Genomic DNA, 27,031 nt, shown 5'->3' on the forward strand with positions numbered 1-27,031 from the left:
TAAAATTAAGACATGGGTGTTGAACTGAAAACAGCACCATGGCCCATCAGGTTACTCTGGGGCTGAGAAAACGTGGAAATGAGACACTGCAGCTGGATGTGAATGGGAGTTTGCCCTGAATAAAGACTTCAGGATTTGACCATATGCACGGCTGGGAATCAGTTCACAGGCAGCCAACAGGCACATATTGGGGCAAGGGGAAATCTGCACCAGGGCACCCAAGTGTCCTCAGATCACTCATGTCCATACAGAGCAACAGCTACTACATTTGAATGCAAACGGCATGGAATTCAGTGTTCCCAGCTCACAGAGGGCTGGGGCACCTCCAGCAGGAGCTGTGGTTCTCTGGAGTCTCGGTTTTTCAGATTTACATTTAGACCACTAAGCCACCCCCTTCGGCATATATCTCGCGCTTGTCCCTGTCTGCAGATTACAGACAGCTCTAAGAGCCAGGAGGAAATGACAATGGAATCAAATCAGCCAGTTTGTTTGTCTTAGGCGTGCAAGACAAGCCAGCATTCCAGGAGCCTGCCATTCCACTCACTGTTACTCATCCCTGTTTGTTATTGATTTGAAAAATCTCTTAAAGACAATCAGGGAAAGAGGAGACCCTGATGTGTAGCGGAATAGGCAGACTCAGGTCCTGTTGACATTCCTGGGGGACTCGGTTACAGTACAGCAGCCTCCAGCACGGTTACAAGACAGCTAATTGTAAAATCTAGCTCTTATAGAGAGTTTTTCCTTAGTAGATCTCAAAGCACATTACAAAGGAGGTCAGTATCATTATCCTCATTTGATAGATGGGGAAACTGAGGCACAGAAAGGAGTACTTACTGACTCAAGGTCACCCAGCAGGCCAGTGGCCGAGCCGGAGAAAAAAATCCTCGTCTCCTGAGTCCCAGTCCAGGGCTCTATCCACTCGCCCACACTGCCTCCTCGGTCACACACACTAGATGGGGCCATATCAGGTGGTTGGCTGGTGCAGAAGTCCAAGGCGTAGCACGGATCGGGAGCCCAGTCAAGACACCCTTCATTCCACCTTTGCATCACAATAAACCCTCTTCTAACAAAAACAACGAGGAGTCCTCCTTGCGGCACCTTAGAGATAACAAATTTATTTGGGCATAAGTGGGTTCTAACCCATGAAAGCTTACGCCCAAATAAATTGGTTGGTCTCTAAGGTGCCACAAGGACTCCTCGTTGTTTTTGCTGATACAGACTAACATGGCTACCACTCTGAACCCTCTTCTAACAGTGGCCCTCACCCTACAACTAGAACCTCACGGTCAGAACCCCAAACCCCGTGTGAATCTGACTGAAGCCTAGAATGGGAGTCAGCTGTTGACGAAGTGGGGTTTGGCTCACGAAAGCTTATGCCCAAATAAATTTGTTAGTCCCTAAGGTGCCACAAGGACTCCTCGTTTTTTTTGCTGATACAGATTAACATGGCTACCACTCTGAAACCTGTTCTAAGCAGGTTCCCCTAGCTGCAATAGCCAGCAGCACGAAGCCCTACAGTTCTGCCTGTATTTGGGGTGATGGGGTTCAGCGTGCGCACATCGACTGCCACTGACTTTGGATCAGGCCTGGAGTCCCTCTCCGTTCTCCTTGACCCCTCTTCCCATTCACCGGCAAGCTGCGACACCTCTAACAGGCGCTAGGCTGCTCCTCCTCACTGGAGCATCCCCTCATTTACCTTTGGAAATAACCACTGCTGAGAGCGTGAGTGAATTTGGTGCTGGTGAAGAGGGCTGAAGTGCCAGTCCTCTGCCTCTCCGAGAGCAGCAGCAAGCCAGTCGTCCACCGCCTGGACCTCAGGGGCCACACCGCGAGCTCTCCATGCTATTTCCGTGACTAACGGAAGCAGGCGGGACTCAAAGGTACTCAGGGAGTGGACCCTGTGCTGCAGAAAGGTGTCATTTTCAGAGTCACTTTTCTGACCATCAGCCTCGTGCTTGAAACCACATTGTCTAGCCCCTCCCCACATGAGAACCAGGCTCTGGTGAAACTAGCTTTTGAAGGGACTCCGTTCCCCACGCTAATTGCAGCCCATCAGCTCTGCCCGCCTATAATAATGAGGCAGCAGCATTGCAAGCCCAGCAGCTTATTTTGAGATCGCAAATGACGGAGAGGGAAAAAGAGGGCTGGGAAAATCAATAGCTTTGTCCTGAAAAGAGTGCTTGGAGGCTGCCTCCCAAGAGGGTTTATTATTTTCCGAGGGTTTCCAGACCGCTTCATTTACAAGAAAAGAAAATATCATTTGGGCTTAAAGAAGGCTGCCCTCCAGAATGCCATATAAGCCTGTTGCAAAATTCAGAGGTGTAAACACGGAGCTGGGTCAGCTTTTCAGACCTGGGGCTGCTTTGAAAGGGCAACTTGTGTTTAACTGTATATACACTTTGGGCCCAATTTTCAGAAGTGCTGAACATCCCCAGTTCCAGCTGAACATAGCGGGGAGCTGCTGCTGTTGACCACCTCTGGAAATTGGATGCCACGTGTTTCTCTCTGCTTGGAAACCTACATCCCCCCACTTTTAATGATCACCGTTTGCACCTCTATTGCGCCTTCCATCCAAGGGCCGCAATGCCCTACACAGCACCAGTTAATTTAGTCTCACAACACCCTTGTCAGGCAGATAAGGACTGTTATTCCCAATTTTAGAACTGAGGAAGCTGAATTGATTAAGTGACTTGCCAAAGGCCATAGAGGGAATCAGTGTTCCTGGCTCCTAGGCCCAGCTCCTCTAAGGTATTAGGTGCCTACCTCTCATTGAAACTGGGCCATATATCTTACTCAAACCTTATCTCAGTAGGTCCTGGATGTTACTGCGGTAGTTAGTAATGCACTAGCTCCCCTGAAAGGAATGCTGTAATGTGGAACCTCGCAGCGCACTCCTGTGGGCCTGAGGATCTAGTGTTCTAATAAGCTTCATTATAATCAGTTTCATTTGTGAAACCAGCTGGGGGTAATTTTACCTGTTCATTATCCACGAAGGCCCATTGAGAGCAGCCAGCCATTAACCACGAAATTAATAGTTTTCATAAGTCATCGTGGCCTCGGAAAAGTACAGTTTCTGAAACCACGGCTGAAAAGCACCTCTCCATCATTCCTAATCTTCGTTTTGCAGGTTGATCGCTCTCCGAGTGGCCCTAGAGGACTCATGAAAGAGACACAATGCCCTAGAAGATGGGTCTAGCAACATTAACTTCCAGAGCATGCGGATCCGGGGGGATGGATTGGATTTAGAGAAATACACAGTTTACCAATTTACAGAAAATGGGCTTTTTCAAGCCAGGAAGAGTAGGGGGGCTTCTGCCAGACCACTACAGAAAGGGGGGCGAGCCGCGGTCAGTTCTTTGCAGATGGGCTGCTTGAACAGGGAGCTGGGAAGAGGAGGTACAAAGAAGAGAGTTTGGTTTACTGTGCAGGGCAGCAGGCAAGGCATTCATCCATGGCAAACTGAAATGGGAAAATGTTGCCTCGGGGGTGAAAGAGACATTGACATAGCAACTTCATCACAAAGAGCTGGGCACAGCAACCACTGTCACGCATTACTGAAATGCGGCCACTTCTGAGGTGGAACACAGCAGCACATAGAAACACTGCACAATAGTTTAGAACAGGAAGCGAAGAAGAATCCCATATCCGAATAAAACTGCAGGGGAATTTAGGCAGGTGGAAATGGGAATCTGGCCAGAACACTGGGGCTAGCACCCCTATTCTTGCAAAAAGATACCAGGAAATCTTTAATACTCTGGAGTGGAAGCCCCTGACCAGCAGTCAGAGCTTACAGAATCACAAATCCCCTACCCCCAGTCGATACAGAGTTGATATTCCGCATGCCCGGAAATGGGGACATGAAAAAAGTGTACTCAAAAAGGGGACACACTCTTTTAGGATGTTGAGGGAGGCCTCTCTGAAAACCTGCCTCGTGCATCCAACCTACTGCACCCCTTACACAGTGGCTTGCAGAACAGTGAGAAGGCCAGTAACAGTGATCAGGGTGAGAGAGAAGCAAGAGTCACTCACTAAGTTCAAGTCAAAATTTATGAACACATCAGAGCTGATTTGGACTAAGATCCATACTGGACAATGCTCCTTAAATTCATATCAAGCAAACTACCTCCCCCACCCCTTACTTTTTGTTTAATCTGGCATCCCCCTTTAAATGCAGGGCAGAACTCTCCTCTTGGCTACATACATCAGATCCCAACTCTGCACTGAGAATTTTATCCTGTGCGAAACTTCCAGACAGGAAAACAAGAGCTAGGTTTGCCTGGAGTGGAGTGGATCTGTGCTTGCTCTAAGTTTAAGGCAGGGATGCTTTATATTTCTCCTTACTTTGTCCATCCCCTTGCAACTGCTCAGCATAGCATAGGCCCACAGAAGTGCTGGGCAAGAAGAGAGCGGGCCAAACAGTGCAGCAGGCCCTTTTCATCTCTTCCAACAGCCCCACAGCTCATGCTGCTCAGATCAGGGAGTCTGCCGAAAAAGCTCTTTAAAAGTTCCTGCTCCAAGCTGGAGGAAGCTTGTCTCTGACACCAGCTCAGCACTGGACACCACACAAAGAGACGGTAAAGAGCAGGGAAATCAGAGAAAAGCTGGCCACCCATCTGCAAACCCCAGAACCTCCTCATGGCAGGAGGTAGACAGCCACTTATTACATCTCCTGTCACTCATCCAAGCACATTTCCCCTTCATTTGCCGTCTTCTATTTCCCTGCTTGGCTGATTAGCCTGGTATAGCCTGCTGGAGGGAAGCCCTCCCCCCGTGATTAGCTGGCCAGGGCTATAGTAGGAAGTCTGTTTTCACCAAGCAAGATTTCAAAATTGCTTGTGAGCAACGCTAAGCTAAACCAGTATCAACAGTTTCCACAGTATGCATCCAATGAAGTGAGCTGTAGCTCACGAAAGCTTATGCTCAAATAAATTGGTTAGTCTCTAAGCCCTGGTCTACACTAGGACTTTAGGTCGAATTTAGCAGCATTAAATCAATGTAAACCTGCACCCGTCCACACGATGAAGCCCTTTATTTCGACTTAAAGGGCTCTTAAAATCGATTTCCTTACTCCACCCCTGACAAGTGGATTAGCGCTTAAATCGACGTTGCCGGCTCGAATTTCGGGTACTGTGGACACAATTCGACGGTATTGGCCTCCGGGAGCTATCCCAGAGTGCTCCATTTTGACCGCTCTGGACAGCACTCTCAACTCAGATGCACTGGCCAAGTAGACAGGAAAAGAACCGTGAACTTTTGAATCTCATTTCCTGTTTGGCCAGCGTGGCAAGCTGCAGGTGACCATGCAGAGCTCATCAGCAGAGGTGACCATGATGGAGTCCCAGAATCGCAAAAGAGCTCCAGCATGGACCGAACGGGAGGTACAGGATCTGATCGCTGTATGGGGAGAGGAATCCATGCTATCAGAACTCCGTTCCAGTTTTCGAAATGCCAAAAGCTTTGTCAAAATCTCCCAGGGCATGAAGGACAGAGGCCATAACAGGGACCCGAAACAGTGCCACGTGAAACTGAAGGAGCTGAGGCAAGCCTACCAGAAAACCAGAGAGGCGAACGGCCGCTACGGGTCAGAGCCCCAAACATGCCGCTTCTATGATGAGCTGAATGCCATTTTAGGGAGTTCAGCCACCACTGCCCCAGCCATGTTGTTTGACTCCTTCAATGGAGATGGAGGCAATACGGAAGCAGGTTTTGGGGACGAAGAAGATGATGATGATGAGGTTGTAGATAGCTCACAGCAAGCAAGCGGAGAAACCGGTTTTCCCGACAGCCAGGAACTGTTTCTCATCCTGGACCTGGAGCCAGTACCCCCCGAACCCACCCAAGGCTGCCTCCTGGACTCAGCAGGCAGAGAAGGGACCTCCGGTGACCTTTTAAAATACTATACATGGTTTAAAAGCAAGCATGTGAAAGGATTACTTTGCCCTGGCATTCGCGGCTCTCCTGGATATACTCCCAAAGCCTTTGCAAAAGGCTTCTGGGGAGGGCAGCCTTATTGCATCCTTCATGGTAGGACACTTTACCAGGCCAGTAACACGTACTTGGGAATCATTGTACAACAAAGCATTGCAGTGTATGTTTGCTGGCGTTCAAACAACATCCATTCTTTATCTCTCTGTCTTATCCTCAGGAGAGTGAGATATAATTCATGGTCACCTGGTTGAAATAGAGTGCTTTTCTTCAGGGGACACTCAGAGGAGCCCATTCCTGCTGGGCTGTTTGCCTGTGGCTAAACAGAAATGTTCCCCGCTGTTAGCCACAGGGAGGGGGGAGGGTTGAGGGGGTAGCCACGCAGTGGGGGGGAGGCAAAATGCGACCTTGTAACGAAAGCACATGTGCTATGTATGTAATGTTAACAGCAAGGTTTACCCTGAAAGAGTGTAGCCATTGTTTTATAAAATGTGTCTTTTTAAATACCGCTGTCCCTTTTTTTTTCTCCACCAGCTGCACGTGTTTCAATGATCACAGGATCTTCTCCTTCCCAGAGGCTAGTGAAGCTTAGAAAGAAAGAAAAAACGCACTCGAGATGAAATGTTCTCCGAGCTCATGCTGTCCTCCCACACTGACAGAGCACAGACGAATGCGTGGAGGCAAATAATGTCAGAGTGCAGGAAAGCACAAAATGACCGGGAGGAGAGGTGGCGGGCTGAAGAGAGTAAGTGGCGGGCTGAAGAGAGGGCTGAAGCTCAAATGTGGCGGCAGCGTGATGAGAGGAGGCAGGATTCAATGCTGAGGCTGCTGCAGGACCAAACCAGTATGCTCCAGTGTATGGTTGAGCTGCAGCAAAGGCAGCTGGAGCACAGACTGCCACTACAGCCCCTGTGTAACCAACCGCCCTCCTCCCCAAGTTCCATAGCCTCCACACCCAGACGCCCAAGAATGTAGTGGGGGGCCACCGGCCAACCAGCCACTCCGCCACAGAGGATTGCCCCAAAAAAAGAAGGCTGGCATTCAATAAATTTTAAAGTTGTAAACTTTTAAAGTGCTGTGTGGCATTTTCCTTCCCTCCTCCACCACCCCTCCTGGGCTACCTTGGTAGTCATCCCCCTATTTGTGTGATGAATGAATAAAGAATGCATGAATGTGAAGCAACAATGACTTTATTGCCTCTGCAAGCGGTGATCGAAGGGAGGAGGGGAGGGTGGTTAGCTTACAAGGAAGTGGAGTGAACCAAGGGGCGGGGGGTTTCATCAAGGAGAAACCAACAGAACTTTCACACCGTAGCCTGGCCAGTCATGAAACTGGTTTTCAAAGCTTCTCTGATGCGTACCGCGCCCTCCTGTGCTCTTCTAACCGCCCTGGTGTCTGGCTGCGTGTAACCAGCAGCCAGGCGATTTGCCTCAACCTCCCACCCCGCCATAAACGTCTCCCCCTTACTCTCACAGATATTGTGGAGCACACAGCAAGCAGTAATAACAGTGGGAATATTGGTTTCGCTGAGGTCTAAGCGAGTCAGTAAACTGCGCCAACGCACCTTTAAACGTCCAAATGCACATTCTACCACCATTCTGCACTTGCTCAGCCTGTAGTTGAACAGCTCCTGACTACTGTCCAGGCTGCCTGTGTACGGCTTCATGAGCCATGGCATTAAGGGGTAGGCTGGGTCCCCAAGGATACATATAGGCATTTCAACATCCCCAACAGTTATTTTCTGGTCTGGGAATAAAGTCCCTTCCTGCAGCTTTTGAAACAGACCAGAGTTCCTGAAGATGCGAGCGTCATGTACCTTTCCCGGCCATCCCACGTTGATGTTGGTGAAACGTCCCTTGTGATCCACCAGAGCTTGCAGCACTATTGAAAAGTACCCCTTGCAGTTTATGTACTCGGCAGCTTGGTGCTCCGGTGCCAAGATAGGGATATGGGTTCCGTTCATGGCCCCACCACAGTTAGGGAATCCCATTGCAGCAAAGCCATCCACTATGACCTGCACATTTCCCAGGGTCACTACCTTTGATATCAGCAGATCTTTGATTGCGTGGGCTACTTGCATCACAGCAGCCCCAACAGTAGATTTGCCCACTCCAAATTGATTCCCAACTGACCGGTAGCTGTCTGGCGTTGCAAGCTTCCACAGGGCTATCGCCACTCGCTTCTCAACTGTGAGGGCTGCTCTCATCTTGGTATTCATGCGCCTCAGGGCAGGGGAAAGCAAATCACAAAGTTCCATGAAAGTGCCCTTACGCATGCGAAAGTTTCGCAGCCACTGGGAATCGTCCCAGACCTGCAACACTATGCGGTCCCACCAGTCTGTGCTTGTTTCCCGAGCCCAGAATCGGCGTTCCACAGCATGAACCTGCCCCATTAGCACCATGATGCATGCATTGGCAGGGCCCATGCTTTCAGAGAAATCTGTGTCCATGTCCTGATCACTCACGTGACCACGCTGACGTCGCCTCCTCGCCCGGTATCGCTCTGCCAGGTTCTGGTGCTGCATATACTGCTGGATAATGTGTGTGGTGTTTAATGTGCTCCTAATTGCCAAAGTGAGCTGAGCGGCCTCCATGCTTGCCTTGGTATGGTGTCCGCACAGAAAAAAGGTGCGGAATGATTGTCTGCCGTTGCTCTGACGGAGGGAGGGGCTTCTGATGACACGGCTTACAGGGTTGGCTTCAGGGAGCTAAAATTAACAAAGGGGTTGTCTTTAAATCAAGGAGTATTTCAGGCAGGACTTCACGGAGGGTTCCAATAAGAAATGGTGTACCTAAGTTATTGTTCTTATTGGAACAAGGAGGTTAGCCTGGCCTCTGATTGATACATGGCTAGATTTACCTCGCTGCACCTTCTCTGTGAGTGACTGCAGTGTGACCTAGAAGAATGAGTCCCCTAGACGGGGGAGGAGGCAAATGAGTACAAAACAAATCTGGTCTATTTCTTGTTTTGATCCACTCCATCTATCTTTTACATCTTTGGCTGGCAACAGACAGTGCAGAAGGACTGCATGCCATCCACATCTCATGGCTACTCGGCAGAAGATGGTGCAGTAGGACTGCTAGCCATCCTCATCTCTTGCCTGCCCGGCAGAAGATGATGCAATAGGACTGCTAGCAATCCATATCACCTGCCCGCTCACCATAAGACAGTTCAATAGGACTGACTGCAGGACTAAAGAGAATGACCTGGTCAAGTCACTCCAAATTGGGGAGGGGGGGAAGCAAATGAGTACAAAACAAATCTGGTCTATTTCTTGTTTTGATCCATTCCATCTACCTTTTACATCTTTGGCTAGCAGCAGACGCTGCAGAAGGACTGCATGCCATCCACATCTCATTGCTGCTCGGCAGAAGATGGTACAGTACGACTGCTAGCCATCCTCATCTCTTGCCTGCCCGGCAGAAGATGGTACAATACGACTGCTAGCCATCGTCATCTCTTGCCTGCCCGGCAGAAGATGGTACAGTATGACTGCTAGCAATCCGTATTGCCTGCCTGCTCACCATAAGACGGTTCAATAGGACTGACTGCAGGACTAAAGAGAATGACCTGGTCAAGTCACTCCAAATTTAGTCCCTGCACCCATGTCTGCCCAGGCGCTCCCAGCCGATGTGGCCAGGAGCACCTCGGACATGACGAGGACGGCTACCTGTCGTACTGTACCGTCTGCTGCCACAAGGCAATGGATTGCTGCTACTGTGTAGCAATGCCGTACCGCATCTGCCAGCACCCAGGAGACATACGGTGATGGTTACCTGAGCGGGCTCCATGCTTGCCGTGGTATGGTGTCTGCACAGGTAACTCAGGAAAAAAGGCGTGAAATGATTGTCTGCCCTTGCTTTCACGGAGGGAGGGAGGAAGGGAGGGAATGGGGGCCTGACGATATGTACCCAGAACCACCCGCGACAATGTTTTAGCCCCATCAGGCATTGGGATCTCAACCCAGAATTCCAATGGGCAGCGGAGACTGCGGGAACTGTGGGATAGCTACCCACAGTGCAACGCTCCGGAAGTCGACTCTAGCCTCAGTACTGTGGAAGCGCTCCGCCGAGTTAATGCACTTAATGCACTTAGAGCATTTTCTGTGGGGACACACACACTCGAATATATAAAACCGATTTCTAAAATACCGACTTCTATAAATTCGACCTTATTCCGTAGTGTAGACATACCCCAAGGTGCCACAAGTACTCCTTTTCTTTTTGCGAATACAGACTAACACGGCTGTTACTCTGAAACCTAACAGTATCAACTGGGGGTATTCTGGGGCAAAAATGAAAATGGGCGGAACCAACTGGCACAAAGAGGGTAGGAGTTTCTCATTCTCCTCTTGTTTAGTTTGGTTTTACATCAGGATGCAGTGCTGCCTAGTGGATACAGACCCAGGGGTCCCTTTCCTGGCTCTGCCACTGACTTGCTGGGTGACTTTGGGCAAGTCACTTCACCACTCTGTGCCTGAGTTTCCATCTCAGGTTTACTGATGATAGAATTGGGTAGTAAGGACTTCAGTGGCATCTCCCTGGCTTTCCCAGTGTAACTGAGATCAGAGTCCAGCCCTACATGTTTGCCTGCCTCCTATCCCTGAGAATTCCAAGGCAGAACTAGGGGTTTTTATCTTCTCCCCTACTTTCCAGCTGGAAAGGGATCATGTGCTCAATCCCAGCCTTTATCATGGCTCTTCCCCACCTCCTGGTTCTTCCTTCCCTAGTCCCTTTTCTCTTTCTTTTGTTGACATCATACCTGCTGATAGCTGCTCCCTGCACCACAAGCTGAGTCTTTGCAGAAAGAAGCCAAAATGGAGGACAGACCATTTATAGGAGCCCCACCCACAGGCAGGTCTAAGCTAATTAGTAGGAGGAGTTTGTGCACTATAAATAGGCTTGCCAGAATTCCATTTTTATGTTTTTAATAATTTTGATGGATAACCGTTTACTTTTAGGTTTCAGAGTAGCAGCCGTGTTAGTCTGTATTCGCACCAAGAACAGGAGGACTTGTGGCACCTTAGAGACTAGCCCATTTATTTGAGCATAAGCTAGTTTATTTTTAAGCATTTTTTCTGCGGGTATGGATTTACGTTTTCACAGCTGTGCAAAATTAAGGGGGTTACGCCCTTTTGTTTTATTTGTATCCATTTAACTATTCACACTTCTATGTGAAATTATGGGGGGGGGATCAGACAAGGAAGGGGTCAGTCAATAATGACAGAAGAGGCTGAGATTCAAAAAAAAGCTGAAGCTTTAGAATGGTTAAAACGCAGATGATCAACATCACATGCGTATATAAAGTAGATATCCTGAACTCAAACTCTAAGACGTTCTCAAGCAGCATTTTCCTTACTTTGCCGAGCTGTAACTTTTATCAATGGAAACATTTTTTCATAAGTTTGTGGATGCCATTGCCATTTAATGACACTGACCAGTAAAAATGTCATCCTTCCAAACCTAACAACTACAATACCCACCTGCGGAAGTGAAGAAACAGACTGACAGAGCCAGAAGAGTACCCAGAAGTTACCTACTACAGGACAGGCCCAACAGAGAAAATAACAGAACGCCACTAGCCGTCACCTTCAGCCCCCAACTAAAACCTCTCCAACGCATTATCAAGGATCTACAACCTATCCTAAAGGACGACCCATCACTCTCACAAATCTTGGGAAACAGGCCAGTCCTTGCCTACAGACAGCCCCCCAACCTGAAGCAAATACTCACCAGCAACTACATACCACACAACAGAACCATTAACCCAGGAACCTATCCTTGCAACAAAGCCCATTGCCAACTGTGTCCACATATCTATTCAGGGGACACCATCACAGGGCCTAATAACATCAGCCACATTATCAGAGGCTCGTTCACCTGCACATCCACCAATGTGATATATGCCATCATGTGACAGCAATGCCCCTCTGCCATGTACATTGGTCAAAGTGGACAGTCTCTACGTAAAAGAATAAATGGACACAAATCAGATGTCAAGAATTATAACATTCATAAACCAGTTGGAGAATACTTCAATCTCTCTGGTCACGCGATTACAGACATGAAAGTTGCGATATTACAACAGAAAAACTTCATAATCAGAGTCCAGCGAGAGACTGCTGAATTGGAATTCATTTGCAAATTGGATACAATTAACTTAGGCTTGAATAGAGACTGGGAGTGGCTAAGTCATTATGCAAGGTAACCTATTTCCCCTTGTTTTTTCCTACCCCACCCCCCACCCCCCTGTTCCTCAGATGTTCTTGTTAAACCCTGGATTTGTGCTGGAAATGGCCCACCTTGATTATCATACACATTGTAAGGAGAGTGATCACTTTAGATAAGCTATTACCAGCAGGAGAGTGGGGTGCGGGGAGAAAACCTTTTGAAGTGATAAACACCCATTTTTTCATGGTCTGTGTGTATAAAAAACATCCTCACTGCATTTTCCACTTTTATGCATCCGATGAAGTGAGTTGTAGCTCACGAAAGCTTATGCTCAAATAAATTGGTTAGTCTCTAAGGTGCCACAAGTACTCCTTTTCTTTTTGCTATAAAAATTGTTCCAACACCCCTGATTGGAACAGTACGGATGCCCTGAGGATCCAAAGCTGGGCGGTCTGGTCTGGAGGGAAGGCTGCCATGATGACCTCTCTCAAAGCTTCTGCCCTGAGGACAATTCTGACCTGAATTCAGCTGGCTCTTTCATGGCTGAGCTGGCCCTGTAAAGCTAGCAGGAGTGAGAATACTTTGTCAGTAGAAGAAACGGATCTGACTCAAAGTCACCCAGGGAGCAGAGCTGCTGAGTAAGACAGTGCCATTAACCTACAGTCACATTGTTGGCTATAACCACACCTCAGGCCTCTTTTACTGTTCTCGCTTCTGGCAGGCTTTGTCCCCGGTTGATCATTATTCTGCTTCAGCTCACCCCCACTGCTGGCTTGGGTCACAGTTCAGCTGTGAGACCTCTGCCAAGTTTTGCAAAGCCACTTCAAATATAAAGTCTTAAATATTTCCAAAATCTTTATTTTTATGGAGCTTGCCACATCCTCGGGGAGGGCTTTCCCTCTTAGCGCCTTGGCGCTACGTCACTCCAGGACTATTCGCAGGACTTACTGAGCGCTCGATGCTGCGAGTCCTCCCAAGTGCTGTTCATGTCAGTGAAAAGGCAGAGAACTCAGCCCCACCAGAACTCATCCAGCACCACAGCTGGTTGAGCTCCCTTAAAGATTTTGTGACGAAAAATGACTTTTTGGATGATAACAAAATCCCTGTAAATTTGTCGTATCATTTGAAATGTTCAGCTGTTCCATCAAAATAAAACGAGAGCTTTCACTGTGAATTGAAACCAAATTACTTCCGGTTTTTGCCTCTTTCTCCCTCCCCCGCCAGCTTCTCTCCCATCAAGAGGGGAAAAAGAAAGACAGGGAGAGGAGTGCTAAAAGCTCCCCAGAGAGAAAGAGATGGTTGGTTGATTGGTTTGAATAGAATCAAAACAAATGTTTTTGTTTCAGAGCAAATGCACATGAAATTTCTCATTACAATTAGATGAAAAGTTGAAAAATTCTGCCTGAAATTTAAAAAAGAAAAAAAGGCTTTGTTTCTTTTGAATTTTATGTGGAAAATCCATGTCATTTTTGACCAGTCCTCCTCTGCACATTGTAGGACTGGGCCTAACTCAGCAGCCGCAGCATTTCAATACACAAAGTCCAGGGCAGGACTTTATTAAAATATTTTTTTTCACAATCAGGTTTCATTATCTACGGTGCTGTTTGCCATCAGTGGAGGATCTGGCGCAAATGATCTTTCGATGATGCTATCGGCACAATTTCATTAACTCCACTGGAACCCCACCAGTTTACAGCAGAGCTTAGGACCATTTACTTTTAAAATACATGGGGCCAGGTCCTCCTCAGCTCAATCCCATTGAAGTTAACGGAAACATGCCTATTTACACCAGCTAAAGATTTGGCCCATTGTTTTTAACCTGGCAGTGTCCCTATTAGCTCACCGGTGTAAAAGCCCCCATTGTTTTTGCTCAGGAATTGTTGGGCTGCAGTACCCCTGGGTTTTTAATAAATCCAATCAGCAGCTAGCTGATAAACAGCAGGGGAGCTCGGCGCTTCACTCTCTGAAAGGTAGGCATTGCTCACAGGCCGCTCGTAAAACTTCCAGGACACAGTGGAGGTGGGAATTAGATGGGGTAGAAAAGATCCCTGGCATGTGCCCCTTCGTCTGAGATTGCCCTGGAGCCTTAATGACTCAAGCGAAGAGGATGGTGCCCAAAATACACACTAGGAACCTGGCCCCTGGCATCAGAGTCTTAGCACTGAGCACAGATGGAACCCCTCAGGGTGCAAACAGAAGGAAATTTGCTTTGCAGCCTGGTGAAATCTTCCAGCAGTCAATACAACACTGAAGAATAACTTCCTTTCACATTTTCTTTTACAGCCACACACGGCTGGGTCTACTGGGCACCCCGCAGCCTGTACCCAGCACTTCAGACACACGTGCCTGCTCCTATGAGATCACAGCAGGACTCACTGCCAATACACATCATAAAGAGCTGTTTCAGGTCATACTGTTTGGAGGAAGCGTGTTACCCTGACAAGGCTCCATTATGTGGGCAGCGCCAGCATAAACTGGCAAGCGGGTTTCTCCCAGCTCTCTCTGGTGCTTTCGGATTAGCGCGGGGCCAGCTGAACCTTCACACACAACTCAAACCAACACCAGGCCTTGATCAAAACTTTGAAAGAGCTCCGGGCACATTCCCTACCCCATTATATCCAGGCCTTGCACTGCAGTGCTTGGTGCAGACACACGCAAGAGCCTGGTTTCTTGGTATTTTGAGGATGACCTTGTATGTAGTAGTTCCCTGAACTATTCCAAGGCTCATACAGGAGCAGGGCCTCTCCCTTTGGTTCTGCCACTGGGAGGGGAAGCCAAATCAGAGTTGCTGGCAGGGCTGGTGAGTTTCAGAACCCAGTGAATCATGGGCTGAGAGCTGATTAAAGTCAGCCTGGAGCAGAAATATTCCCAAGAAGCCTGTTCTCAGGAGACTTGCAGCCCACGGTTTGGATAAGCAGCTCAAATCTGTGTTCCTCTGACTCAAACCCATATTCCACACCTTTGAAGGTTCACCCATCACTACGTGTATGGTAGGAATTACCCCCGCTGTCAAAGTTGCCCAGAAGTCAGTCAAGCTAATGCTCTGCCCATGCAGCACGTGTAACATCATCACTTGAATCAGGTGTGGTTTTCACACAAGAAGAATGCTGCAGTGTTGTGACTAACACGGGGTGGAACTGTTGCTATCTTTCATCCATTTCAATTTGATATTCATGGCCATATTGGACTGAATGCACCTGATCTTGTCTGACCTTGGAAACTAAACCGTCCACGGCCTGGATAGTATTTGAACAGGAGACCACCTGGGAATCTTGAGTGCGGTAGGCAGCCTTTCAATTTGATCCTCGTTACCAAAAGGCTTTACTCCACATATGGATAGTTTCCTGTTTGACTGGTGATGAGACAGGATTTGAAATTTCAGTTTGTGCTTTATAAAAGCACACTTGGAATAGACTCTTCCCACAATTTCAGTATCACAGGCCATGTGTGCACCAGCCTTATCCTAAAAATCTCCCGCTGCTACCAATGCAGTGATTGCTAGTGCAGCCAGACCACTGGGAACTGTGGAGTTATTTTCACCATAGCGTGTAGACCTCCTGTGAACAGGAGCGGACACTCCAGTGGTTAAAAAGCCAGTGGCCAGCAAGGAGTTCTGTCTACACGGGCTCTACCCCATCGCCATGGTAGTCAACTGACCTAACAGGCCTGATCCTCAGCTGCTATAAATCAATGTATCTCCAGTGAAGTCAAGGGAACTATATCGATCAACGCCAGCTGAGGATCTGCCCCAGCATTTGACAGGTATCTTGAGCTCAGGATATCTTGAATGCAGAAGCTATTATTTCACAACCAGAAACCACTGGGAATCTCACACAAATCTGGACTCCTGAGATTTTTTCTAGTTCAGCATCTAGACCTGAGCAGGTGGGATACATTTCAATCAGCACCTCATTACTACACTGATAACAGCCACACGCATCTAAATGGAGACACACTCCCAGCCCTTCTGAAGTTCACCCATCACCATTATGAGCTGCCAGTTTTGCAGCAGATTCAGCCCATCCCAGCTGTTTAACGCCACCGTCTTGCTGTGTCCTGGGAAGGGAGCAGGCCGTCTGTGTGAGGTTTATACACTGCTTTGACTGATGGGGAACAAAATACAGCCCCTTTATATCTCTTTGGAGAACAACCGTATTTCTATCTGAGATCCAAACCATGGTTTCAGTTCAAACCAGGTAGCTCTGTAATCACGTTGAGCCAGACGATAAAACTAACAGACTGACTGAGACACAATATTCTGCTCAACAGTCTAATTTGCTCTCTGTATTCAAGCACACATAACCCAAGCACTGGGGGGGGGGGGAAGGAAGGGGTCCATGCGTATAATTGGTTTCATATTCCAGTTTTCAGAGCTCCTTCCTGAGCAATGTCTGAGTCCCAGTTTCAAACATCCATCACGTTGTCTTCCCTGGATAGTTCCAGTCTCTGGAATACTTAGTATGGGTTCCTCTGGCAGCTTCCTGCTGTTTTTCAACCATAATAGGGAGATGAAGGAAGAATCCTTGAAACCTCTTGATTTACCTGAGTCAGATAAAGGTCAAAGCATGTCCTTCCACAGGCTTTCAGCTGCTACCATATAGGTGCATACACATATAGGTGTATACATATTTCCAGCCAGTAGAAGTTCATAACGTTTCCAGAATGGAATATTATGTGCTGGTGCTTCCCCTACAGACAAATATGGGGAACTCTCTTTCATCTATTCCTCCCCAACAAGAGCAGGACGAGGTTAACACAAAGGATAAAGGGCTGTATTAGAGTAGAAAACCTGATCTGTGATTGAGCGACCTAGGACATGGTGATTTTAATCTTGGTGGAGGATTACACAGAGAGAATGAGAGTGTGAATGTGTGTGTCTGTGTGTCCTTATAGTGTCTGGCACTGAAACAGCATGAGAGACTTCAACCATGCTTTACGACAGTGAGTTTCAGCCTGGGGTCCGCAGACTATGTCTAAGATTTCCAAAGGATTCGGACCATGCTTTAGGATAACCATGATTTAACCATGCGACCCCACCTAGAAAAAAAATACACAACTAAGAGCAGGGCACAAATGTCTTGTCCCCAGCCTTTAATTATATAGGAACATACTGGGGCTTATTTGTAAGCACCATTGCAAATTACACAGTACTTCCATATACCTGCAGATTAGGCTGCCATTACGTTTAGTAGATGTAAAGATGATGACTATATGTACTGAACTATGATTTAGAGGGCAGATATAATCAGACTTATACTTAGTGAAGAGATGGAATTCACTACAGAGACCTCCAGCTGTAACATGGTGCCTGCCCTGTAACGAAACAATCCAGCTCTCCTAGGTGAAGAAGAATTGCATGAGGTCTGTGCCATGGAACTTCAAGTGTTTCAGAATTCTTTCCTAGCAGCTGATTCGGTGTTAAAGAACTGGGTTGTCATATCAAGAGGTGGCTTTAACGCTATTGGGCTAATCCCAGAATATGACACGTCCCCTCCCTCCACTCTTGAGCTACCAGACATGACTGCAGTGAACTGCTTTGTGTTCCACAGCCTTCCAGAGTGACTACTGCAGGCAGTGCAACAATGACAGACATTGCTCTCCTACCCAAAGACTAAAGAGCTTTGCATGTTATGTTCTTTCCTATGGCATGCCCAGTAGATTCCAAGGTAGAGTGAGATCAGAACAACCCACAAAGCCATGACCCCAACCCTGCACCCCCTGAAGTAGTAAAATGGGGGCAGAGGGGGAATTGGTTAAGATGGCCATGGGTATTTGATGTACATGGCCAGTCTCCGTATGTTCACTGCCGAGTTACAAAAAGAGGGAGAGTACAACCGTGTTTGTGGCACCACTATCAATATTCCACAGACTATCACAGGGAAAGTCAGGGACGCACGCACCTCACACCAGGTGCCACATTCCAATCACTCACACACCCATTAGGCTGGAAGATGGGATGGCATATCAGTGTTTCTGGATTAAAAGCAGGAGTCACAGGATTCTGTCTGCTCAGGCTGGCAAGAGCAGAGAACATCACAGCAGCACAGCTGTGTTAAACGAGGCATAGGAGGCAGCTAGTCTTTTGGAACAGGTTTTTGCTTGTAATTTTGAAGACCTCTCCCCCCCACCCCCGATACCACAGCAACCAGCACCCTAGAAACACACAGATTGACTGTTCAGACAGGAGGGCAATAAGCGAGAGGCCTAAGAGCCAGTCCCAAAAGCAGCAGGAACGGGAGTGACAGAGCTGTGGACACAGCCCATAGGAATGAGCATGAAGGGATAAAAAAAACCCCAAGGGCCTCACTCCAAATGAGCTAATACTCTAGGCGCCTGCTCAGAGAGAGGCCAGACTGAAAGGACCGGATAGCAAGGCACTGTTGTGCAGTTACACTGTAACACATTCAGACTCTTTAGTGACCCCTGGGTGCCTGCTGAATATTAACCATTCCCCTGAAGTCAGGAGCCAGCATTATATATAGGGACCTTTTAAGGCAGAGGGTTAAGTGCTCCCCTTGTTGATTGGAGCCCTGAAGGAATAGTCTGAAAAAAGCCCCATTTGAGTTGGTTAAAAAGAACTGCAGCTGTAGCCCTTTTTAAAGCTTTACGAGGAGGCAGGGGGTTGTTTTTAAAGCGCTGATCAAAGTCACCTGCTAATACCAGACTTGAGCCTATAGTCTGGAAAACCCACCAACCGTAGCAATGTTCTAGTTCTGCATGTCTCTCAGGGGTCACTTCAATTTAATCTGAAGAAGTGGGGGGTTTTACTCACAAAAGCTTATGCCCAAATAATTCTGTTAGTCTTTAAAGGTACCACCAGACTCCTGACTGTTTTTGTGGATACAGACTAACATGGCTACCCTCTGATCAATTTAATAAACCTCTCATTATAGCAATATGTTTCTGTCAAGAATAATGATTTTTACACACACACACCAATTCTTTAAAATACAAGAACTAGAAAATTAGCCAGCAGGTTCCTACTACAACTCCTATGGCGTTTCAGAGAGCCTTGACTCTACTACCATCTACTGACAGCAAGAAGCGTAGCAGGTGTCTTTTGGTTGCATTGGCAGATGACCTACAGAAGGATACAACAGAAATTAATCAAAAATGTTACCTTGTAGCAATGAGTTCCACAGGCCAATGTACTTAAGAAGTATATTCTTTTATTGCCTTTTAATTTTGTTGCCTTTTGGTTTAATCAGGTGTCCCCTTATTCTTGGATTATGAAGGAAGGAACAGGAGCATGCAATTTATCACCTATGCACCATTTATTATTTTGTATACCTCTAACATAACCCCTCCAAACTAAAATGCCTCAGTCTTTTCCATCTTTTTTCATAGGACATCACCTCTAATTGTTTTCATCACCTGTCTCTGGTGGGATATGGTATTTCACCTCACAGATGGAAAGATTGAGGCATGGAGAAGGAAAGTGACTTGCCCCCGTGCAAGTCAAAGAAGGGCCAAAACCAGAAACCAGGACTCTGGACCCCCACTAAAAATGGTTCAGAGAATACAAATAAAAATCTTTAGCTGCTTCTTCTCTTCAGGACTGTTGCTGAATGCTTTCGCTCGAAGAAGGTGCACACTGAGGCTTCAAGCAAGTGGAACTGCATTGTATTTTGTAATGCTGATTAATGCAACTTCCACTCCTGCCCCAACTCTGCTACAGAAATAATGCTGTTCACAGGCTGTCTTGAGAAGCAAGTAGCAGGATGTATGATGAGAATGAGACATTAAGCCTCCCAGGTATGTAACAGGCAGTATGCCACTATTTTACAACCAACAGAGAGCTTCTCCTGCAGGAACATTTGATATGTGATGGACAAATGACCCTGTCTTCTGCACCAGTATGAGGTGCAGTCCCTCTCACACTCAGAGGCCATTGGTGCAGCAGGGAATGCTTTCCTCCGTCACATTAAGACTATTGTATCACACTTGTGACTCTCTCATTCCATCTCCACCAAGGTAACAAAGCCTACCACATTCATACCCCCATTTGGGACTGGAGACTATGTGCTAGGGTGGTTACACTTCAAGGACTTATTACCAATACAAAAAGGCCCTGATCTAGGAGGAAGGTATGTGCAGAATCATTTCTGCCTTATGCCTTGCACTAAGAAAACTGAGAACAGCTGGATCAGCTTTGATTTCAGTCCCTCACAGCAAATTAGTCCAAATCTGGCTCTCACTGGAACTCCATGAGAATATTCCTCAGAACTGGCAAGTCCTGTGGGTTGGGTCATTTTATTCAGAACCTTACTTGCTCTATTTCCCCTCTCTTCTCCATGCAGCTAGATAGAGGGGCTGGCGCTGGGAGACAGAGGGCTGATTTGAGCGAATGAACCCACAAATTGATTTTTAACTCAGGTCATTTTTAGTTACTATGCCCACAGGCTTTTTTCAGCAAATGGCATTTTATTATTTCAACAGCCAGTATTGCACAGGGTTCGGAATGATCTCCTCACCAAGATTTTAAACATCTACACACCTCTGGACTCATCATTCAGAACAAAGTTAAAAGAACTTTGACTTATTTTAAATACCTTTTAATTACAATTAAATGCCAAAACACATTTGAGGTGTTCCAGTCATTTAGTTCTCACAAATATCTTGGGCAGCTGCCAGCCCTCAGAAGGCTTTTTCAACCCAGCTCTCCTCCAGATGCGTTTCAGATCTTTTTCAAACTTTGCCTGGAAAGAAAAAGGGACGACTGTGAGCTCTCTTGGAAGTGACATGTTCAAACCAAGACACCCCACTGCATAAAAAGTATCCTAAAGAGAAGCTGGGTGTTATCTGTATGAAGGAAGCAGTACATTACCTAGGCAGCCTATCCCGCTTCTCAGAATATGCTCCAGTTCTTATCGCAGAAAATGCATTTCAAATGCCGTATAACTGCATTTTAGAAATGTTCCATTAGAAATACTGAAAACGGAGACATATTTAACGAGATCAAATGTTAAAAAAAACTAGTATCCAGTAGGGATCAAGAAAGGAAATGGGACCTTTAAGACTGGCTCTTTAAACTTGAAGGGGTTAACTGGGACTAACAAGACACAAACACCTTCTAAGGACAGGTGTGGTGGGAGAAAGACTAGAACAGGGATGAAAATTTGAAGCATGGAAGAACTATGGACTATGGAAAGGCAGAGCTAAGTAGCCCATACGACCAATGGAGTTGCATCTGCCTCCACCAGTCTGAATGTGGACCCATGTCCTTCCCTCCTACCCCATTCTAGAAAGTAAAATGCTTCTGGGCGGGAGTGCAGTGTGATATTTTCTCCTTACAGCTGCTGACACTGGCTGTTCTGTGCACATCAGTTGAGGATGCTGGCAAGACAGGTAGAAGATGATTATTACACCAACTATCCAAACACATCTTGGGCATGTGTACTACTCGTTGGTGCCTATGTCAAGAGATTATTTTTATCCACTGAAGAAGTCGTAACCATTCATCTTTTCAAATTATTTGAATGTCAAGATAGATCACCATGCATAGCGATGTATCATTCAAAGTTTAATACATCTCTTTCCAGCTACACAAATTTTAAATAATTGGCCAAGGACATCCAGGTCAAAAAACAAACCAAAAAGTTCAGAGGGTTCCGAAACCAGCATGATCTGCAAAGCCACCAGCCCAATGCACTGGAATTGCTCCAATCAGATTGCTGCTGTTTTTCACAAGTCAATTCTAGATTAAAAGCACCACATAAACTGCTAGCCATATCTAAAGAAAGTGCCAGCCACTTTTTGAAAATATGCCTCTGTTGATCCCAATCTCACCTGACGTTTCTTCCTGCGACCATCTAGTACCTTCCTCCGCAAAAAACGCGTTCGTTTGAGCAGCTTTTTGTACTTATGCCGATTCATTTTCCTCCTGCGGATCTTCAACACATTCTTACACTCAACCTTGTTAGTGCTGACTTCTCCTTCCTCTTCCTCCACATCAGCTCCCCCTTCACATGGGGGACAGTCATATTGTTGGGTAGGCTCATAACCTAGCTTTTCATGAACATTGATGATCTCCACTTTAGGGAGGGAGTATCTAACAGTCAGCCAGCTTTCTAAAGGGCTGATGGACATTTTTCTGGGGATCAGAATTTCTTCCAGTTCAGGGTCCAGTGCATACCAGCGCTGAGGTTGGGCTCCATTCTTATTAGAGGGTTGTGTGCTGTAATTTGCAGATGTGGAACCAGAGCACAGCACAGAAGACGCTGATCTTGGCAAAAAATGTCCTCAAAAAAACAAAAGTTTTGTTTAAACTTCTTGAAGAACACATAACATGAGTGTCTACCTTTAAAATAGCTAAATATTAAAATTACACCCAAAGAGCTACTTTAAAAGTTATTTAGGTTGCAAATTCAAGCACTTGGAAGCCAAATTTACTCTTGCCTGTGTAACTGTAATGCCACCCCTTGTGCATCCATTCTGTTCACTGAATGAGGTAGGGGTCATGTGGAAAACATAGTGCGTAATCACGTAATTAAAGACTGTATCAATGCATATGCACAAGGGGTCAAATTAAAGTGCATTGGGAGGCATAAAACTGGCATTTCTTAACTTCTGAGTGGGTGAGTTTGCAAGAAAAAGTAATTTAGGTTAACATAGAAAATTGCATACAAAAAACTACTTTGTTTATTCAAAAGAAAAAGACAAAACACATTCTATTGTGTACAGCTGTAACAACCCACAAATCGTGCACCACTGGCCAGGTTTGAACCCTGAACCTTCAGGATTGCAACACAGACTTCTACTACAGTAGCCTGCAGCAGCAGTGGGATGTTGTCTCTGGGAAGATATGGGCATGCGGGTCTTGTTGAGGGGAGGCCAGTCCATCTCTTTTCCCCTCCCACTCCTCAGGAGATGGAAGACTCCTGCATCTCATGGTTTCCCCAGAAGAAAGAATGGAATGCTGGGGCCAAGTGCATCAGGGGTGGGTTATGGGATGATCCCAGCCTAACTCTGTCTCTCTCCCTCACTCAGGTGTTGGAGGAGCTCCTAGTGGTGCACCCAAGAGAGGGGATGGATGACAAATCAGGTCCATGGCATGTGTTTGGCTAGGGAGGGGCAGAAAGGGAAAAACCTGGCTTAAATGTACCACAGTGGCATAACTACAGTATATAGTTACTGATGTTGCTTTTGTGGGCCCATAGTTCAAATACACAGGAAATTTCAAATAATTATTTGGACCACTATGTTCAAAAACAGTTTGACACTAAAGAATGCAGACGTTAAACTGTAATTTACCCATGAGTTGAACTAAGGCAAAACGTGCACTTTACCTTAAGGAAAAGGGTACAATTCAACCAGCTAAAATTAAGCTAAAGAGGTTACCCCCGCATCTAGAGTAGGAAAAAAGTCAGATCTAGAAAGATCCTAAGAACCTGAAAAATCTCAGCATTCAACCCTCCTGCTCCCAAATACATTAATTCCCCTTGAAGATCATGTATAAAGTTAAGGCAAAACCTCACAATAGTGTCAATACACACCAATCAGCAGGATTAGTGACCTACTGTTCTTCAGCACAAACGACTGACTCTCCTGACTTGTAATGCCTGCGGGCAAAAGAAACTCTGGAAGTCTAATTACCTCTGAAAACTTCAAAATCAGGTTTTGCACTAGGAGTTCTAACACAGACGCACTCAGGGGGATTTTAGTTTCACTGTTCTGTTTACCTGCAAATCGCGAGGCCTTCGCTAATTGAGAAGTTAGTCGTGATATCAACATATTTGTTACTGATTTCTTCCCTCTGTAAGAACCAGTAAGGACTGCCAAAATAAGAACATTCATTCAGTGAACTACACAAAACTGGAAGGAACTGAACCAGGCACCCACCCTGATCACCCCCAACCGCTCCCCCGCCAGGGCCCCCCCCCCCGCCACGGCCCCCCCCAACCGCTCCCCCGCCAGGACTCCCACCCGCCGCCGCCGCCGCCGCCACCCCCCCAACCGCTCCCCCGCCAGGCTCCCCCGCCGCCACCCAACCGCCCCCCCACCAGAGCCCCCCCCCGCCGCCACCCCCAACCGCGCCCCTGGTCACGCCCCCCCGCCGCGGCCCCCCCATGACCCTTTACTACGGGGACCCGGGGAATAGGCCGCCGCCCCGCGCTGCATGTGGGCTCCCCGAGCCGAGCCCGCCCCGGCCTCCCATCCCCCCAGCGGCGAGGGCCCGGTCCCGCCCGCCCGCACTCACCATCTCAGGCCCGCCGCCCGGGCCGCCCCGCCCCCACACTCACCGCGGTTCCCGGAAATTCCGGCGACGCTCCGGCCCGCCCGGCCCCGCGCCCCAGCGCCCGCGTTCCGGCCCCAGCGGTTCCAGGCCCGCCGGCCGGTGTAGCAGCATAAACGGCCCCCTGGCCGTGTGTGCGCGCCCTAGGTTGTACTGCGCATGCTCAGTACGGATGGCCGCTGTCCAGGGCGGGGGGACACACGTGGGCTAGGCAGGCGGCCAGGCTGGCACCCCCGAGACCCAGACGGGTGGACAGACAGGACCCAGCAGAGAGCCCCAGACACACTCACACACACACAGGTGAGCCCGAGACACACACACACACAGACACACAAAGGTGAGCCCCAGACACACACAGAGACACACAAGGGTGAGTCCCAGACACACTCACACACACACAGGTGAGCCCCAGACACATTCACAGACACACTAACACACACACACAAAGGTGAGTCCCCCCCACACACACAGACACACCAGGGTGAGTCCCAGACACACACACACAGACACACAAGGGTGAGTCCCAGACACACTCACACACACACAGGTGAGCCCCAAACACACATAGACACACAAGCGTGAGTCCCAGACACACTAACACACACACACACAGGTGAGCCCCAGACATATTCACACACACACAAAGGTGAGCCCCAGACACATTCACACACACAGACACGCAAGGGTGAGTCCCAGACACAGTAACACACACAAAGGTGAGCTCCAGACACATTCGCAGACACACTAACACACACACACAAAGGTGAGCCCCAGACACACACAGATACACAAGCGTGAGTCCCAGACACACTAACACACACAAAGGTGAGCCCCAGACACACACAGACACACAAAGGTGAGTCCCAGACACACTAACACACACACACAAAGGTGAGTCCCAGACACACACACACAGACACACAAGGGTGAGTCCCAGACACACTCACACACACACAGGTGAGCCCCAAACACACACAGACACACAAAGGTGAGTCCCAGACACACTAACACACACACACAAAGGTGAGCCCCAGACACATTCACACACACAGACACGCAAGGGTGAGTCCCAGACACAGTAACACACACACAAAGGTGAACCCCAGACACATTCACACACACAGACACGCAAGGGTGAGTCCCAGACACACACACACAAAGGTGAGCCCCAGACACACAAGGGTGAGTCGCAGACACAGTAACACACACACACAAAGGTGAGCCCCAGACACACACATGCACACCCGGGTGAGCGCCCTAGAGAGATGCATGGACACAGATGCATGCACATATAGGCACACACAGAGCTGAGTCACAGAGACACATTCACATCCATTCAGAGACACACGCGGGTGAACAGTAGAGAGACACACGAAGACACACGGCTGAGCCCCAGACACACACATGAACACAGGTGTGTGCATGCACATGCTGCACACAGATGTTTGAAACCCAAATGCTGAAGCGGTTAAAGCACCTGCTGGCCTGGATTTCTGTAATTACCTAGCTCCTAGCCTGAGCAGTGGCGGAGTGGCTGGAATCACATCATTTGCATGTTTGGGCTACATTCCCACATGGTGCTTCTGGCCTGGGTATAACAGAAATGGGAGAAAGAACAGATACTACTTGTGTTCCTTGCCAAAGGGACAAGACTTCAATGTTTCCCTGAAGCAGCTTCTGCACGGGGACGTTGAATGACAGCAGAGCGTTCTGAGGAAAATATTCCTCTCTGGGGAAATTCCTTCGGGAATATGTTTGAAATACCCCCTCACCCATGCAGCCCTCGCCTGTGATGGTATCTCCCTGCACTACCTACTGACTACCGATTATATCTCCCGCCTATATTTGGAGTCACCCCAGCAGATTGGACTCTTTTATTTTACCCAAGTTATCATACCCAAAACTATTGGTCAAGTCTGCGCTCTAGTGTGGCTTAAAGACACTGGGATGGGTCATTCTTCTCTTGCCAGGCCTAACTCTAGTGGGCATTTCTGAGCCTGTTGCTGGCCCTCTCACAATAAACTGACATCAGGGGTCTCATGAGAGCCTGGGGGAAGAGCACAAGACTTCTGGGCACCACACTTATCAGTGCTTCTTCAAACCCCAGAAGAAAATCACTGAACATTTATAAACATTTTCTTGAAGTGGTTAGGGGGGTTTCCAGGGTTGACTTTCCAATGTTCAGCACTTCTTAGAGGTGGGTTTTGCTGAATTCTAGAGAATATTCCATGCAGGAGGAAAAGGCACCTACGACAGGAATTGATGGCCTCATATTACACCACCCATGGCCCAACGTGCCCAGGGTGCTGTGTCCAGAGCTAACATTCAACCAGTAGGCCACCCAGCAAGAGCCTTGGGGCAGCTTCCGACATGGAAGCTCTTCTCCAAGATGGGTTTGGCAGCCCAGACTGGCTGAAGCCTGTCCACATTTAAACTGATACTGGAGAGACCAGGAAGGGCTCTCTGTTGTTAATGTCAATACTCCATATTAATTGGCCCTGGATGCAACACTGTGGGCTGATATCCCTCATTTGTGCCATGGCTTTGTCTGCCAAACTCTTCAACTAAAACACCCTTCTTAACTGCAGCAGCTTCTAGCTTCTTAGGATATGATTGCACTAGTTTTTTAGTCAACGTTGCTTCTTCCAGGGTCAACAAGACCTACATTTCTAAAGGCAAGAAATACCCATGCTAATCAGAG

General features: G+C 47.7%; 1 protein-coding gene across 5 annotated transcripts; it reads right to left on the minus strand.

Annotated features, from left to right (window-relative positions):
• Positions 1 to 17,169: 17,169 nt before the first annotated feature.
• AURKAIP1 (aurora kinase A interacting protein 1) lies at positions 17,170 to 24,476 on the minus strand. 5 transcript variants are annotated; one of them, XM_048825188.2, is made up of 6 exons: positions 24,295 to 24,436; positions 23,777 to 23,869; positions 23,591 to 23,656; positions 21,885 to 22,336; positions 20,648 to 20,794; positions 17,170 to 19,176 (listed from the first exon to the last, which is right to left on the minus strand). In XM_048825188.2, the coding sequence occupies exons 2-5, from the start codon at positions 23,826 to 23,828 to the stop codon at positions 20,693 to 20,695; spliced, it is 672 nt and encodes a 223-aa protein (XP_048681145.1). In that variant the 5' UTR covers positions 23,829 to 23,869; positions 24,295 to 24,436; the 3' UTR covers positions 17,170 to 19,176; positions 20,648 to 20,692. The 5 variants fall into 5 exon arrangements, with proteins under 5 accessions (XP_048681145.1, XP_048681147.1, XP_048681144.1 ...); XM_048825190.2 differs by lacking the exon at positions 17,170 to 19,176 and having other exon boundaries at positions 20,635 to 20,794; positions 24,338 to 24,476; XM_048825187.2 differs by lacking the exon at positions 17,170 to 19,176 and having other exon boundaries at positions 20,635 to 20,794.
• Positions 24,477 to 27,031: the final 2,555 nt, after the last annotated feature.

This window comes from Caretta caretta, chromosome 18, assembly GCF_965140235.1.
Source record: "Caretta caretta isolate rCarCar2 chromosome 18, rCarCar1.hap1, whole genome shotgun sequence".
NCBI lineage: Eukaryota > Metazoa > Chordata > Testudines > Cheloniidae > Caretta > Caretta caretta.

What these genes read in the sequence shown, in the direction of transcription:
- AURKAIP1 (XM_048825188.2), bottom strand. Translation starts at nt 23,828, where the DNA reads ATGTTGATATCACGACTAACTTCTCAATTAGCGAAGGCCTCGCGATTT. An exon ending in GTCACTAATCCTGCTGATTG is followed by an intron (nt 22,337 to 23,590) that starts GTGTGTATTGAC and finishes TGTTTTTTTGAG; the next exon opens with GACATTTTTTGCCAAGATCA. An exon ending in GTCGCAGGAAGAAACGTCAG is followed by an intron (nt 20,795 to 21,884) that starts GTGAGATTGGGA and finishes TTTTCTTTCCAG; the next exon opens with GCAAAGTTTGAAAAAGATCT.